The sequence below is a fragment of the Aspergillus mulundensis genome (assembly GCF_003369625.1).
Source record: "Aspergillus mulundensis strain DSM 5745 chromosome Unknown scaffold_1, whole genome shotgun sequence".
Lineage (NCBI taxonomy): Eukaryota > Fungi > Ascomycota > Eurotiomycetes > Eurotiales > Aspergillaceae > Aspergillus > Aspergillus mulundensis.
This window is the reverse complement of record NW_020797889.1, coordinates 1,074,049-1,090,772: the sequence shown is the minus strand read 5'-3', so window position 1 is coordinate 1,090,772 and position 16,724 is coordinate 1,074,049. Positions and strand designations below refer to the sequence as shown.

Sequence of the window (16,724 nt, the reverse complement as noted above, 5' to 3'; positions counted from 1 at the left end):
TAGCACAACAAGGGTGTTGCATCCAATACAGAAAGACCAAAAATAGACTTCAAGTAATTAGTCACAGAATACAGCCACAGACGCGAGTGGGTATATCCCAAAACAAATATTAACACAAAAAGTAGTTGGACAGGTGTATATTTCCAGGGGACATAGAACGGAGGGAGATCAGAATTAAGGTTAGCAGATTAGATTATGAGAGTCTCGACATATGGGGTATATAGCCGTTGATTCAGAAGGAGATCATCGCGGGAGACAAAGTCGTATTATTCACAAGAGTATGCCCACGCTGGTTGAAGGGGGGGCTGATAGATGGGTTGGTGGTCGGGGATATGGAGATTGTAGTTCTCGACGAGGCCGACGGGCAGACCAGCTGCTGTCACTCCCGTCACGGCGGGTAGGACCGAAGGCAGGACAGATGGGCCTGTGGTCACTATAGGCTGGAGGCGGTTGCCAGTCGGTTCCGGGGTGCAGCAGTAGAGATATGGATGCGCGAGTGGAGGGACAGGCGAGGGTATTGTGGTGGCACACTTGGGCTCACTTATAAGAGCCGGTATTTCCATAACCGTGGGTGGCATTGTTCCGCGAAAATCGGCTTGTGGGTAGCCGTGGTAGGGCTCAGGCTGGATAGTTTGGAGAGGCTGGAACTCCCACTTGATGGGGGCATGCTCGGCTGGAGATAGTTGAACGGGGCTGGTCAGGCTGGTTGGTATAGGATCAGGGGGCGTGACGGGCTCTGGTGATGGTTCTGTGGTTGCGCTGCAATCGGTTGAGCTTGATAGCACGCGTGGGTAGTGGAGGTCTTCGGTCTCTTCGCTCGCGGCTGCTTGGGCTGAATCCTCGGCCTGCTTAATCAGTCCCAAGCGGTCGAGGATCGCATGCGTGAGAGGGTATCCGTCGGGCGTCTCAACGAGAGGCTCGCCTGGAAATCCTTCCTTGCTAGCACAGAGCTTGTAAAGCCTTTGAAGTGCCTTGACGACGAGGGCGTGATTCGACTCCAGCATCTCGACGAATCTGCACATCAAATTCGGTTAGGGCCGTCAATTTACACTGAATTAAACGAAGGCGATTAGAAGAAGCCTCACCCTCGAGAGTAGACCTTCGTCTGAGTAGCTTTCCTCTCCCGGAATAGACAAGGGCGGTTGTATGATGAACAGCGACTGCAGGGCTGTTTCCCATCACACTGGCCGGATTAGCATTGGAGTAAACATAACTACAATTGCTAGAAGAAAATAAGCAAACCTTGGTCTTCTTGACTCTGCAATGATCGCATGCCTTTAGAACATGCTTGCGCTTCACCCGAAAGACCCGTTGATCATGCCTCTCCTCGCCCAAAGATATGCGAGAATCGAACTGTGACAGAGACGGCACGGTAGAGAAGCCATATATAGCATCTGGGTATCCCGCTATATGTGACTTTGGACGTAGTTTAGGCTGTCTTAACATTTCGTTGGACATGAAGGTACGGCAAGAAACAGGCTCGGAGAGTATGAGATGATATAGCTGTTTATCTGATGAGCCGAGAATGTTGATAGGCCCGGGAGCTGCCTCTTGACTGGTCACTGCGCGCAGCTTGAAATGAGGGGTAGACGTAGATTAGGTATGCGCTTGCCACTGGGCAGACCGTCTCCCACCCAGGAGGCAGGTTCATGCCAGCGACATGTCATTTGAAGCAGGCGGCGGCTGACAGATCGTGCCAAATATTGAATGAAGATCATGGTTTGCATCCCAGGAAGCTAGCTCTTGTGCAGTCGCCCCGCAAATGCAGCCGACAATCGTTCCCCAGTTGAATATCTAGACCCGTAGAGACAAAGCCTGAGGGTGACGTGGATCGAGCTGGTCTGCTATTACTGGTCTGTTACAATATGGACCGGTACTATCATTTGTTATGCGTCCATCTTTTCGGGCTATGACAGCCTCGTGGATAGTCAATGCTGCCCCATTGACAACCTTGAATCAAGGCCTTGAGTTTGCAGCATTGCCTCAAGAGAGATTGACGACATAGAGTATACCGGTACAGGACACTGGACTCGCTGCGATTGACGCGAAAGAGACCGTTGATGTTTGTAGTTCAAATCACACAGCAAACTCCACTAATACTCAGAGCACCTCTCATTCACACGCCCTGGTCTGTTGACTTGGGCGGCGAAACCCAGAGTAAGCATCAAGTTTGGTGGATGAAGTGGTGAACGCCACCACTAGGTTAGGACATGGATGTTGTAGATCCTTCTTGCCTCATCGCGCAGATTCACGATCATGGGTTCTCATTTTTGTGTCTCTCAGTGTGTAGCATATCCTGGCATCTCGAATACAGAATTGCTCGACCGGGGGAACCCATGTACCGCGGCAGTCGAAATCTGACAGGTAGAAGCATAATGAAGAAACCGGGACCACTCGCTGTCTTACAGGCGCCTATCGGTGGGTAAGACGGTTGCCATTGGGGCACATACGGCAATAATCACACTCAACCGACCGTCTGCAGTGATGTGCTCATGCTTCATCTAACACTGTGCCAAGGTTAAATCGACGTTGACCCAATGGCGAGTGCTCCCGGGGCTTCTCTTTGCTTATTCGCATCTCTGCCCCAGTTCCTCTCGGGCTACTACGTATTCCTTCCAAGTTCCAACTTGCAAGACCAATGATTGATGATTCGTTGAACCTATCGTTATTCGAGTCAGCTCGGTTCAAAGTTAGTTCGAGCCAAAAATCATCTCCAAACTTTCTCGAATATTCCTGGTCGCGTCTGGACTTGGATCTATCTCACCAAAGCCAAGCCGCACATGCTCCACCTCTGATGGGTTTAGACATCGTAATATTCATGGCAGAAGACAGTGACATCGTCTGATGGGGAAGAATAGGAGATTAGTCTCGCCTAATCAATTGCAAATACTTATCCTTGCTGTGGTTCCGAGGAGAGTTACAGTCAAAGCAAGGGATCAGGGTAAAAGGACGATGGATCCATCGGCTCCGAAATCAATATTGTTACTCGATGAGTAAACAGGACGGGCAGTGTGGCTCAACAGTACTCCGTAGGGCGTTGCGGTGTCTGCAGAAAAATGCTCCACCAGACGTCTTCAGAGCTATGCTGAGGTTGTACAGCATAACTCGATTCGGAACCCGTATGTAGTCAAGCATATCACGAACATGCTCAGCTGAATTTCGGGGAGAGATCCCAGGATTGGGATGCTGGATAAGCCTATGAGGACAGAAATTGGGGGAAAGCATCTGGAGTAGAGCTTCCTGCCAGCACTATCCCAGCCACAGCCGCTTTCTGCCGAATCCCCACCGGATTATTGTCTCCGACTCTTTCTTCAGCGAAGTCTAAAGGCGGGGATTCGGGCTGGGTCCGACTCCGTTTCCTAAGCTAGCGCCTGCAACAGTGCAAAGAGGTCCGTTCACCTGCAGCGCGTAGTATTCTGGTATCCCCCGGCATTTGGAATACCGTGATCGAGGTTCTGACTTTCTGAGGCCGTACGGAGTACGGTGGTTTGTCTTGAGGATCTGTAGATAGGATCAGTGATAAGTGGACGCTAAACATGCAGATATGGAGCTATCTTCGGTTTCAGGGTCCTTGGCAGATAGAGTAGCATCGAAGCCTTTCGTTTTGAGCCGCTTCAGCCCAAGTCTAATGATGGGCTATAGGCCCCGTCGATTGTCCAATCATGGGAGGGATCAACGATGATACAACGTTGTAAACTTGTAAAAATGGGAGATGGCAAGATGCAGATGAGAGATCGGGGAAAAGAAAGGGGGGAACGATGGGCCAATGGACGAAGGCCTGGCCTGCCGAGAAACGTGACTTGCTCTCCGTGATGCGCTCTTGATGTGTCACGGAAGACTCGTCTATCTCCCACAAGGCACAAACCCAGGGGAGGCTGCTGTATCTGACGCGTGAAGCTATGGTCTGATGAGATGCAGCTGGGGAGCTTCTCCGAGTCCTATTCCTTCTATCTCCCCATCCTGGTAGCACCTGCATACCTCTCGACGCCATGGCACCTTCTATTTCCACCAGGTCCCCAGTTGCGCCGATTGTGACAAGGAAAGAAAGCTTCATACCACCGCCCGCAAGAATAACCCGCCTAGGGTCAGTTCGAAATCAGATATGGCGAGGACAGGTGAGTCAGGCCTCTGGTTGGTCGGGGCTGGGGCGTGAGGGCATATATTTCTGGGACTGGCATCTGCGAGAATAATCACCTACTACACCACTCCGAACCTGAATCATGGTTGAACGGCATGGCGCGTCAAGCAAAGCTATGTGCGTCCCGCACAGGGCCCGAACCTGCCCTATCCACGAGCGAGAAAGTCGCCAAGACCGCATTGCTTAGAGATAGCAGCGTTGGCTTGCAGATGCTGTAAGAAGATGAGACTCGAGGACACCTTCGGATGGGAACTGGTCAAACAGCTCCTGGCTGTGGTTTCATTCCGCTCGCCGTGCTTCCTTGCTCGTAGACCCAAAGGCGTCAATAATCAACGTGATCGCCTTTGGACTTTGGAGCTGACGACAAGTGGACATGGATTTCTCGTATCGCTATTCGCGGGTATATCTACCTGATCTGACCCAAAATCGCACGCTGCCATGGCCATGGGCCGTGGCCAGACGCCAAAAGACAAGAACTGCAGGAGGCAGCGAAGTTAAGCACCAGTTAATTGAGTTGGAAAAAGCAAGTAGAGTACATTAGGTTACTCGGTGGGCCTGGCTGTTTTAGCCAGCCATCCAGAAACTGCATGATTGTTTGCTATTCTGAAACTGTACCTCTTGGCTCTCACGGCTGAGGGATGAGAACACTAGCCTCGCCAGATGCGAGGAGGTCGAAGCTTTCTTCACTTGTTGCTGTTGTTGGCGAACTAGATGTCTGCCTCTCTTTTTCCATGGTCGATAAAAGACTAGTCGCCTTTTCTTCGTCTGCGTGCCACCGCTTATCTCCGATCCACTCGACACCATCACCTGCACCGCGGACGCCCGCCTGCTGACGGGCCTTCTCGCGCTCCATTAACGGAAAGGCGCTTCTGCTGGAGGATCTTGATCCTGGACCTTCGTCATTGGACAAAGCGAGAGTGCGATTATGCCATTCGCCAAGGAACATGCCGTCTGCATCAACATCTTGACGTACTCGAAGCCACTGATTCATGTTCTCTCCATACAACTCCCGCAGCTCCTGGCCGGTTGACTTGAAATTCTTGGCCCAATGCGGTTTCGCGCCCATATCCCTCATCAGCCACTCGAATGCTTCGTAATATCGGTCCCTACACGGAGGATCTCTATGATATGGACGGTAGAGCGTTGCATTGAGATACAATGTTGGTCCCTCAGAGCTGCTTGGGTCGAGGAAAGGGCGTGGATTTGTGTTTAGCGTAGTGTCTGCAACCCTGACCTCGACAGGGCAATGAACCCACAATCCATCGACGGGGAACGGTATGCGGGCTGTTTCAGTATCACCATGCAGCCAGGCCGACAACCTTGTGATTGCCTCTGGACCCTTCTCCAGGGGCAGTGCCCACTCATTCACGAACTGCGAGTATAGACAGTTCATCAAGAGTCCCGTGCGTGCCTTTTCAACAGCCTCTGTAACGGTCTTTTCAGCTTTAAACCCGTACTGCATACCGAAAACAAACCATTCCACCCATGGGAGAATCCGAGGGAAATAATTTGACAGGGCCAGCAAATTATGGTATACATGATATCCAAGTGACTCTCCGTAGAAGTTCTTTGGTGGGGGCCTCAGTGGGAGATCTGTCTTGTCGGCATACCAATGAATCGCACTTTTTTCGTACGGCATCCACCATATGCGGACGAACTCGTGCGACGTCCATAAGCCCGAGGACCATTCACCCAGTACGCTTGAAAGCAAGCGCCTTCTTTGTTTCCAAGCAATATTGAACGACGGCTCCGAGCGGAAACTAACTTCAACAACTATTCCTAGCGCCCCCAGCGAGATGAGAGCCGCCCGGAAAAGGTCCTGGTTGCTGTTTGCACTGCAGCGTACCAATTGCCCATTCGCCAACATCAACGTCAACGAAACGATGCATTCCGAGATCAGGCCATGTGCCAACGAACTTCCATGAGTGCCGGTCGCAATAACACCAGCAATGGACTGACTGTCGATACTCCCCAGATTTGAAAGCGTCAGCCCATGATCCTTCTCCAATCGTTCCCCCAAGTCTCTCAGCCGTATACCCGCCTCAACCGTGATAACCCCAGTCTCGGTATTAACGTCCAATATGCGATTGAAGTCATCCAAATTCACCATCCACGCCGATGTACATGTCAGGTCGGAAGGCGAATGGCCGCTACCAACAACTACAATGCGACGGCGGCACCGGCGAGCCAAGTTCACGACTTTTTGTATCTCGGTAAGGGATTGCGGCTGGATGTATAACTCTGGCCGTGAGTAGAACGAGCGAGCCCAAGTGTGATGGAGATGTCCGGTAGAGCTGCGGAACGGCACCGCGGGGTCGATCCGGGACAGCTCGCGAGCGACGGCGGGGTCCATGCTGGGGAAGGCTTTATCTGTTTATACTGCAAAGGAGGTCCCGACAGACTAAGACATGGCTATGACAGCGGATGAGCTCAAGAAAGGGGAAGAAAAGAAGAACAAAGAGAAATTGGAGTCTGGGGTGATGATGCGATGGCGAAAATGTCCGGCGAGACTCGAACCGCAGTGGGGCCGCCTCGGCATCTGCAACGGTTGCAACCATTCCCCATCTTCTCCTCCATCCCAGCTCTCATCCAGCTTGATCAGCCCGTGGAGAAACTTTGGACTTGACATCAGATCGATCATCAAATCACGTAGGAATCCTGCCAGCCCCGRATCTGGTACGCTGGGTTTCTCAATGGATGACATCATGCCACGTTATATAGCGAAACAATCATCAACAGCAATGAAACCATCACTGTCTTCCATTTCATGCAATAGAATCAATCAAAAACACCCAGAAAATGTCTTCTTTACCCCAGGGAGCATCCTCACTTGAGATCCTCTCCGAACCGGCCAAACCCACAGCCACCGGGTGGGCACCCGTAGCGGTGATGTCCGGTCCATGGGCTTAACGCATCCTGGGGACGAAACAATCGAGGAACATGAAGGATTCTCCTAGGAAAGGCTCGATGAGCTCCGCCAGAAAGTCAAGGAGGGCATGTTGGTCACCATTCGGGATGTTATGACGAAGCAGACAGTAAGATCAACTCTTCACTATGACAAAGCGAATGGAGGAAAAGAGCTAAGAATGGGTATAGGATTTTCATTTAGTGAGACCAGACTTGCACCCAGAATCTTGGAGGTATGTACTGCATACAACAGAGAATTTCCTTAAATATGAGCAGCCATGGCCGGTGAATCAAAAAAGGGAGGAGAAGGAAGAGCAGGAGGAAGAAGAGAAGAAAGAAGCAGCAAGACGAGGAACGGACGGACAGCCAAAAGGACAAGAAGAAGGATCAAGACCAGCAGAAGCAGGAAGAGAAGGACAAAGGCGAAAAGCCAAAGCTCGCAACAGAAAAGCAGGCATTGCTGGATTGTCTGCGTTACGAACAGCAATATCGGTCGTCCATGCGCAGAAATGATGGAAAAGGCTTCTCACCGTACAAGAATGACGATGCGCATCTATTTGCGCAGATTGATGAGGCCGACCAGTCTTCTCTGGATAGTTGGATCCCTCGCAGCGACAAACTCATCCGCCTGACGGGTAAGCATCCCATGAATGCGGAGGTTGAGCTCTTTACGTTATTCGATGCTGGCCTTATCACGCCCACGAGTATCCATTACGTGCGGAATCATGGCGCGGTGCCACATCTGCTGTGGGAGAATCACACACTTGAAGTTGAGGTTGGGAATAACCTGACTCTTGAAATGAACGATCCGAAGGACCGATTCGAGAGTGCCAATATTCCGATACTATTGGCTTGCGATGGCAATCGCCGGAAGGAATTGAATATTATTAAGGAAATCCGCGCGTTCAATTACACTGCTGCTGCCAGCAGCTGCGCATATTGGAAGGGTAATGCATGGCTTGTAGACGAGAATCCAGACAGGCATTTCTGGGTGAAATTTGAAGGGGTCGACCAACTGGAAGACGCCAAATACGCGAAATGTATTCCGCTTGAATAGGCAATGGATCCCAGCAACGATGCTCTTCTTGCCTACGAGATGAATGACCATCCTATTCCGCCGGATCATGGCTATCCTGCTCCCAGGTTGGTTAGGAGCACGGTCCGTCAAATGGCTGGCTAGGATCTGGATCACGGACTATGAAAACGACAGCTATTACCATCTCTACGATAACCGGCAGCTTCCAAGCTTGCCCAGCATCATGGTTCGTGCAATCGATGAGCTCAGGACTACACAGCCGCCAGAACCAGTGTGGAGCATCACAGGGTACCCTGCCCTCTCAAATATCCATTATACAAGCCAGGGTTATTGACCTCAAACAGAAGGATGAACGACTGCTGGTACCCAGTGCGCCCAGATATTAACGAAACATCGAGTGATAGCGAGGCATGCCTCCTCTTTCGTCACCCCGTCGACGCTGGTAACAGTACGGACGGTTGGATGAAGGAGTCCGCAGAGAAGAAGATCAAGGAGATCAAGCGCAAAGCAGGTGCCCCTGGAAAGTAGTTCACTCGTCAGAAAATTGAGAACCATAACTTGGCGGATGACTGCTGGATTGTTATCAATGGCAATGTATATGATGTGACTAGTGTCCTTAGGTGGCATCCTGGCGGGAAAGGGCCTATTATAGAACATGCTGGAGCAGTGCATATGGATACAACGGAGGAGTTTGAGAGGATCCATGATGATTATGCACAGTCTAAGCTCAAAGGTGAATTATACCTTTGTCCATCTATCAACTCAGCATAAGGCAGCAGCTGATGATATCGCACAGAATGCATAATCAGAAAAGTCACGCAAAAGACCATGGCGCATATGGCAAAGAACGCTCAACAAAAGGCCCAAGAGAAGTCCAATCAGGGCGGCGCCGAAGACTCAGTCGCTCTCGACAAACACAAGTTCGTACCTCCTCCAATCAATGAAGCCTCAAAATACTAACGAAGTTAATCCCATATGGATTCAAGCAAAACTCCACAAGAAACACCGCATCTCATCCGACACCCATCAATACACTTTCACCCTCCCATCCCTGCCAAATCCCTAGGACTCGAAACAGGCCAACATGTCCAAGTCGGCTTCCACTTCCAAGACCGCCCCGTCATGCGCCCCTGCACACCCATTCAGCCACGACGGCACCTTCGACCTGGTCGTGAAAATCTACTTCCCAGACGAAGACCAACCAGGTGGCACATTGAGCAATATCCTCGACTGCATGCGCGAGGGCGAAGAGATCGAAGTAAAGGGCCCTTCCGGCGCAATCCGGGGCCTAGGAAACGGAAAGCTCGCCATCGACGACAACGAATATACATTTGACAAGGTCTATTTCATCCTCGGCGGTTCCGGCGTCACGCCGGGATACCAGGTCACCGCGCGGATTCCGTCAACGTCCTCCGACAAGACGCTGACCACCAAGGCTATCTACGCGAATAAATCGAGTCAGATATACAGCTGCGCGAGAGCCTGGCTAAGTTTGCCGAAGACCATAAAGACCAGTTTTCTATTACGCATGTGCTTTCGCATCCGAGTGATGAGTGGAAGGGACTGAAAGGGCATCTAAATGAAGACATTATAAAAAAATGTTCTTGGGCCCGGGGAGAAATCCGTTGCGCTGCTTTGTGGGCCGCCGACGATGATTCAGAAGGCGGCGTTGTCGGCGTAAAAGGACTGGGGGTATGACGAGGATAAGAACTTGTTTGGTTTCTAGAGCTTGTTGGCGAAATAGTCTCCTTGTTGGCTGGTTTTAGATTCGTGAGGACTATGACTCTGTCCAGTTTGCGTTGACATCTGACAGTTTCTTTACACCATGCCCAGTGCAATAGGCCGTGCAGATTTTATATGAAATGGTATTAATGATATTGTTGCCATTGTTACATTCAGAAAATAACCACCTGCTCCATCATCATCCGAGATGTCTATCCATGCACCCAAACAAAAATAAATGGCACCACACTCCACGCAAGTATGCAGTTGGTATAGCCCGAAACAAGATGACCCCATATAACACAAAATACCATCAAACCATCACTGGCTCCGCGGACAATGCTCCCACTCCAGCGATCAATGAATGCACAAGCATGGTCTCTGTACAGACCAAAACCACTACTTAAGAAGAACTATAGACAGGAAGAAAGCTAGCCGTGTTAGAGAAGTCGGCAAACAGCAAATATACGCACTTAGGATCGAATCGCATCGATTGCAGCATTCAATGGAAATACCTGCGGCGGTCGTTGTAATGGACGTCGGGTCCATTTGCGGAATGCGCTGCGGCAAGCCTCGGGCGTCCCGCCGAGCGAAATGAAGCTCTTAGGAATGAAAGGTCGATCCTGAAGGGATGCAGCAAGGATGCCGTACTCGTGTGCAAAGACGACTGCCGATGCAAACTCAGCCGGCCTATTGGACGCTTGGTCGCCCACAATCACATAGATCTCGAAGAAAGTGTCAAGAATGTAAATGCCCCTCGGCGAAAGGTCTTTCTGCGAGAAAGGCTCTACCTCTTGGATGGTGTCATTTGGACGAATCACTGGAGACGATGAACCTGGACGTCGAATCCAGAATGATCGCTGACCAAGCTCATGATCCACGCGGAGTAACCGGTGGCGGAAACGATCATGGGCCGGTTTCAGCAGCCAATCATCCGATTGTTCATACTCCCCTGTCCCCTTATGTTGAGGGAAGGCCTCGTAGAAACTGCCGGGCTCCTCTCCTTCGGCAACTTCTTCAAATTCACCCGTTAATCCAAGATCCATGCCGATAAGCCGAGCGGCGCCAATCTCTTCAGCAGAACTACCTTTCCCTCGCCACAAGTATACCTTGCCAAACATGGCGGATATCACGAATGGGTAGCCAGTACACAAATTGTGCGGTGAGAAGTCAACCTCGTCGAACACCATCTGCCCGAGGTGTTTTCGTCCGCATAACATGAAGATAGCCGATGAGCTAGAACGGGAGCTTGAGCCACGGCGCGTGATGAGAATTCCACCGAGCGCCTGGATGAAACGAGCGGGCTCTTTCCCCTGGCTGATGATTTCCAACTTGCAGCTATTTTCACGCGCAACCTTCCGTGCGAAAGGCAAGGCAGCATCCACTGCTCCGCCCCATACATCATCGCCGCGCCAAAGCTGGACTTCGGATCGCGTATTGGAATCTTCCTCCTCAAAATAATGGACACACAAATACATTGCTCCTTCGTAGAGAATGTACTCCTGGTTTACCGGAAGATCCTGCTTATTCCCTTCCCCGGTGATCTCCCATATCTGCTTTTTCAAGGTTCGGATCCCGAAACCGTCGCTTTTGTCAGTCAACATTAACTGTGGGTCAATGTTGACGCGATCACTAGAACGGGGAAGCGTCTTGAAGAATTGAGAGATCGCTTCAAGGGACTCATCCGCTTGAGGAACCAAGGAGACGGAAGATCTCGGGGATGATAATTGATCCGTAGAGGCATAAGGTCCTTTGGGTGGGACAGGCGGAGATGGCAAGGACTTTCGAGATGGAGAAAAGTCTCTTGATCGGTTGAGAAAGTTATAAGGGCCACCCAGGCGCGGAGGGGGAGTAGGCTGGGTCTCCCTGAAACTTGACCTTAGCGGAGAAGGTGTTGGGGATGAGTAGTGAGTAAACGAGGTTCGTGGCTGGGTGTTATGAGCGCTTGACGGGGAGCTGGCGGATTGAGATGGGCTGAAAGCGGATGCGGAGGGAGACTTCACTTGGCTGTCGGCTTCGTAGACTCGCCGCTCCAAAGTCAGGGGTCTCTTTGACGGTGTAGAGGGTAGCAGATCGGGGCTTTTATCTTTCTCTGGAACCGGTGGTAAGGTATCATGTTTCTCCCGCACCGGTAATAGATTGTCGGTAGATTCTTCACGGGCACTTATCGATGAGGGCTGCAATGGCTCGATTTCTAGGCCAGTTTCCAAGTCAAGACCTTGATCCGGTAGCGGCCAGCTTCCTGTATCTGCCAAGGGTTGTTCAATTGTAGATAAACCCTCGGTTGGCGTATCTATGTCAACCGATGACGGCGCACTTTTCGATGAGACAACTGCCAAAGGCTGTTCATTCGTAGATAAGCCCTCATTTGGCGTGTTTATGTTAACAGATGGCGGCGCAGCTTTCGATGAGATGTCGGCCAAAGGCTGTTCAACCATAGACAAGACCTCAGTTGGCGTGTCTATGTCAATCGATGACGGCACAGCTTTGGATGAGATGTCGGCCAAGGGCTGTTCAGTTGTAGATAAGCCCTCAGTTGGCGTGTCTATGTCAACAGATGACGGCGCCGCTTTCGATGAGATGTCGGCCAAGGGTTGTTCAGCTGTGGAGAAATCCGTACCTGGCGTGTCTAGGTAGGCCGTGGCCTTTGGTGAGGTATCAAAGTCTGTCGCGTCTGGAGTATCATCTATCGGAGCGATGGCCTTGGGAGGTCGTCTCTTGGGGCCCCTTGCACGGTCTTTTGTCATATGAGTCAGTCCTGGAGCAGAAGCCGAATCCGAATTGCCGAAGAACGGTCTACTTTCACCAGATGTGGATATAGGTATGGCTGCTTTGGACCCGTTCGATAAAGCAGGCGGACCACGGGATAAAAGATTTGCTAGGGCAGGGTTTATTCGGCCTGCGAGGCTACCTTTAGTAACAACGTCATCGTTGGCAGGAAGTACACTTCGCGTGGCGTTTGCCGGTGACGGAGGACGCACCGGTTCAATAGCCTCCGCTGCCGGTTGCTCTTGTCCCTTATTTAGGTTGACATTCGCCAGCTCAATCTCAATACCATTGCGCTCAGCCTCATCCTCTGGCCCAGTTCCGGAGGCTAGGCCTTCAGGTGGCGGATTGGGAGGATCGAGTTCGGGTACGTCGATGGCACTTTGGGCAGTTCCAGCCTCTACAGCAGGTTCATTGTCATTAGAGGGCTCGGGCGAAGGTTGTTCAATGTGCGGAGACTCTGATGTCTCATTCTCTTTTGGAGTAGGTGGCAGGCTGTCAATAGGAAGATTAGTTCTGTCAATACTTGACTTGGTCAGATGTCGGCGCTTCAAGATGGCTTCCGGCACCACTTCGGTGGGAGCATCGCTTTGCTCCAGTGTATTGCGCCGAACGGAACCCCCATTCGCTTTCATTGCGTCTTTCTGCATCACGAGACTGTTTCTAAATTCATCGACTCTTTGTGTTTTCTTCGGGCCGCCGGTCGTGTTCAGAGCCGCCTTGCCCTTGAGAATATTATTCTTAAGCTCATCCGGTGCGACATAGTTCGACGTCTCTGTCTTCCTCAGCTTGCCAAAGACATTCTTAAATTCCGGCTCCATACTGGAGGACTGATCTTTCACGACTTCGCGCTTCCGAAGATTTGCCCTGAAATCAACCACCGGTGAGTGAGGCTTGGGACGGCTAAGCAGGGGATCACGAATAGGCTGACGAGGAGACAGCACAGGGACATCAGTGTTAACCGTAGGAGTCGGTGATAAGGGTTGCGGTACAGGTTTACGCTTCGGGCTATCCTCAGGCTTTTCTTCGGCCTCTTGAGGTGCTTCGGGCTCCTCGAGTTTTTTCTCAGTCACTTGAGGTACCTCGGGCTTCTCAGTCACTTGAGACGCTTGAGGCTCATCAGGCACCTCGAGGACGTCAGATACTTTAGGGCTTTCTGGTTCTTCGGGCACGCTGGGAACATTGGAGGCCTCAGGAGGTCCAGACACTTCAGGAACTTCAACCGGGATCTCGACATCATTGGTTTTCGATGGCGAGCTAAGTTCGATATTTTCGACGGAGAGGGGCTTCGAATTCATCGATGATTCCTCTTTGACTGGGATCGCGTCATTCAACGATTTCTCTTTGGTCGGACTGAGGTCTGGAGTTTTGAGTACATCGGGAAATCCCGAAAGACTTTGTTTCTTCACATGGCCCCCAAGAGGAGTGGTTCGCAGCAGGCCCACTGTATTGACTTCTTTGAAGCTATTTCGGCGGCCCAAATCCACGCTGGCCCTCGACTGCCTATCCTTATTCCAGGTCGCTTGTTGAGATTGCTGCCGCTTATGTCTTGGCGACTCGGAAAGATTCAGGGCACTTTCCAGCCAGGTGGATTTCGTTGGACTCCACCTCCTCGGATCCATTGTCCTAGAAACGGGAGTCGTGGGGCGTGAACTGGAGTCCCCCTGCGACTCAACGCTCAAAATACTACTAGATCTGGCATGTAGAGCCAGAGGAGGTCTGCTAAAGCTCCCACTTCTGCCTGAAGCTGGAGGCGTTGCGGGACGTTCTTCGGATTTGGTTTGACCGACAGTTGTCGCTTCGCTGTGACTCGAAGACGGTCGCTGAGGTGAGAAGGACGAGCCTTCGCGGCTCAGCTTGGGCGTGGCGGTGATATCCGTGTTACTTGGGGCGGCAAAACTGTTGCGATTGCTGGCAAACGAACTGTGCCGGCTGAGCCCTGATGGCAGCTGAGCGCTCCATCGCTTCGATACACTATCTGATCGTCGCAGCATAGCACTTTGAACGAAACCCCCTAGACCCTTAGTTGGTGAGGTCGAACGCTCCGGAGAAAGTCGCCTAGGTGAAATTGGAGACGCTGCCGGGCTGTCAGGACCTTCATCAACCTTTGTTGGTTCGAATTTCGGCGCACTGGATAGGGGTAGCGGAGAGCCGAGACCGGTGGCTGTTGAGACAGATGAGACACTGTACCGGTTTTCCAAACTGCTGTCTGCAAAGCTTGAGCTAGCTCTTGATGGAGGTGGAGATTGCTCCTCTGTAGTAACATGGTGGCCATTTTCCTTTTCTTCTTCCGTTTGCTCTTCCGGTTCGGGCTCTTTCGTCTTGATGTTCTCGACCTGATAGGGCTCGGGATCCTTGATGGGCGTCTCTCTCACGGGAATGTCGTCCACCTCGGCCTGGCGCAAAGAAGACGGCTCTCGCGACGGGGATGAAGAGACCAAAGGACTGCGCGGCACTCCGAAATCCGTGGCTGAGGCATTTGACATCGCTCTCCAGCGGTTCTCGCGTGAAGGCGACGTGGAAAAGAATGTACGGTTTCCACTAAGGTCCCGAGAACTGGGTCGTTGCTGCCAGGATAAAGTTCCGGCCCTGCTCCGTAACGTGGGCGAAGCTTTCGGTGAGACTCCGATTTCGCTTCCATGTCTTGACCCTGCCGGGCTACTCTCTAGTGACGCTGCCTTATCGTCCCGGAATGAGTGGGACGCGCTATGGGTGTCATAAACCGGGGTGCGAGGGGTCGTCGGCTCAAGCTGTTCCGGAGGATCAATGGCTCGGTGACTCAAGGACGACATGCTCAGTCGAGCGGGGTCGAGGATCGGAGAGGAATCTTTTGTTGGGGATATAGACCGTGCCCGCTCTATATCATAACAAAAAAGGGTCAGTTTCAGGAGTGTGAGGTGCTTCGAGAAGGCAGGTGATCCATCCGACGGGGTTCAGACACCCGCAACTCGAAGGTAAAACTCAAGACAAGGAGAGGTCACAAATTTACCAGCTCTCCTAGCCTGCCTCTCCTTACGACCCTGCAGGATCTCCTCTTCCAGCTTCTTTGTGCGCTCTTCATCCTCCTTGTCGCGTTTCTCGCCGAGTTCTCGAATTCGTTGAAGGAAGTCGTTGACATCCCCACTGCCTTCCGCCGCATCGGAGGTGGAAGTCATGGCGGCGCCGAGGCCGATTGAAGGGACTGAGGCAGAAGCCAAATGAGGGATGCGAAAATTTCGGAATGAAAGGCAGGAGTAAAAAGCAAAAATTCCCAGGCCGGTCAGAAGATTGCAGTAGTGCGGGCCTAGGAATTACGTGGGATGCAGAGAGCGAAATGCAAGGTGGGGAGGAGTTGGGTGGAAGGGATAGAGTCGGAGGGATGAAAAAAAGGTCGAGTGTACAGGAGAGTGAGATGATTATGGATTATAGAAAGAGAATGAGAGTGGTATTGCCGTTCCTCTGCTCGGATCTTGATTATTACGACGATCCTACACAATGGTCACGCCTTCTCCGCCTTTTCTCGTCTTTTCTTACTCGCACTTGAGGCGCTCGGAATGAAGCAAGTTCAGCTGCCCTCGTCGCCGCCCCACCGTCTAGTCTACTCTTAAACTATCTCACCACAGCCAGTCTGATACAGCAGGGCTCCCATTGTATAATCATGCTCGAGTCTAGAACTCTTCATCTCTCAAATCTCAACCGGCAGAGGCATCGTTTCATGCCCTTACCTCGGTTGTTTTGATCTTTCTACACACGGTAGACTGTTTACGTTTCCCGCTCGGTTGATGCTGTGGAGTACAGCCTGACCCGAAGATGAGTTTCTCACGATGACGACAATACTGAACATCTGTGACAAGGTTGGATGTGATTCGCGCCCCGGAGTGATACACAGCGTTGGTGCCAGGCTCCAGCTCTCGCCATTATTTCCCCAAGACTCCCAATCGAGTTAATAGCCTTCAAGCGATTCAAGCCCTGTTTAGCGGCGAGTTGGACCATGGAATATGGATACTTGAGCAGCATCCCGCAGAGATCAGGGACCACCGCCACCCATTTTGTTGTAGCCTCATAGACTGGCTCCATCATCTGGATGCGGCTTTGGCCGCCCTAGATTGGGCTATGCTCCACGAAGCCCTGCTGAATGCTGGGTTTGAAACGGGCTGTATGGACTGTTCGCGAATA

At 51.7% G+C, this 16,724-nt stretch overlaps 6 protein-coding genes across 6 annotated transcripts; 3 read left to right on the top strand and 3 right to left on the bottom strand.

Annotated features, from left to right (window-relative positions):
* Positions 1-266: 266 nt before the first annotated feature.
* DSM5745_01872 (uncharacterized protein) lies at positions 267-1,004 on the bottom strand (the record flags this gene model as incomplete). The annotated part of the gene is made up of 1 exon (XM_026743888.1): positions 267-1,004. One exon carries the CDS (start codon positions 1,002-1,004, stop codon positions 267-269), a length of 738 nt encoding a protein of 245 aa, XP_026607051.1.
* Positions 1,005-4,763: 3,759 nt separating this feature from the next.
* On the bottom strand, positions 4,764-6,491 carry DSM5745_01871 (D-arabinono-1,4-lactone oxidase; the record flags this gene model as incomplete). The annotated part of the gene is made up of 1 exon (XM_026743887.1): positions 4,764-6,491. One exon carries the CDS (start codon positions 6,489-6,491, stop codon positions 4,764-4,766), a length of 1,728 nt encoding a protein of 575 aa, XP_026607050.1.
* A 446-nt stretch (positions 6,492-6,937) lies between these two features.
* Positions 6,938-8,102, top strand: DSM5745_01870 (uncharacterized protein; the record flags this gene model as incomplete). The annotated part of the gene is made up of 4 exons (XM_026743886.1): positions 6,938-7,024; positions 7,096-7,173; positions 7,235-7,278; positions 7,364-8,102. 4 exons carry the CDS (start codon positions 6,938-6,940, stop codon positions 8,100-8,102), a joined length of 948 nt encoding a protein of 315 aa, XP_026607049.1.
* A 67-nt stretch (positions 8,103-8,169) lies between these two features.
* DSM5745_01869 (uncharacterized protein) lies at positions 8,170-9,050 on the top strand (the record flags this gene model as incomplete). The annotated part of the gene is made up of 5 exons (XM_026743885.1): positions 8,170-8,369; positions 8,426-8,605; positions 8,702-8,814; positions 8,878-9,001; positions 9,047-9,050. The coding sequence occupies 5 exons, from the start codon at positions 8,170-8,172 to the stop codon at positions 9,048-9,050; spliced, it is 621 nt and encodes a 206-aa protein (XP_026607048.1).
* Positions 9,051-9,165: 115 nt separating this feature from the next.
* On the top strand, positions 9,166-9,648 carry DSM5745_01868 (uncharacterized protein; the record flags this gene model as incomplete). The annotated part of the gene is made up of 1 exon (XM_026743884.1): positions 9,166-9,648. The coding sequence occupies one exon, from the start codon at positions 9,166-9,168 to the stop codon at positions 9,646-9,648; it is 483 nt and encodes a 160-aa protein (XP_026607047.1).
* Positions 9,649-10,276: 628 nt separating this feature from the next.
* Positions 10,277-15,724, bottom strand: DSM5745_01867 (putative gelsolin repeat protein; the record flags this gene model as incomplete). The annotated part of the gene is made up of 2 exons (XM_026743883.1): positions 10,277-15,426; positions 15,559-15,724. The coding sequence occupies 2 exons, from the start codon at positions 15,722-15,724 to the stop codon at positions 10,277-10,279; spliced, it is 5,316 nt and encodes a 1,771-aa protein (XP_026607046.1).
* Positions 15,725-16,724: the final 1,000 nt, after the last annotated feature.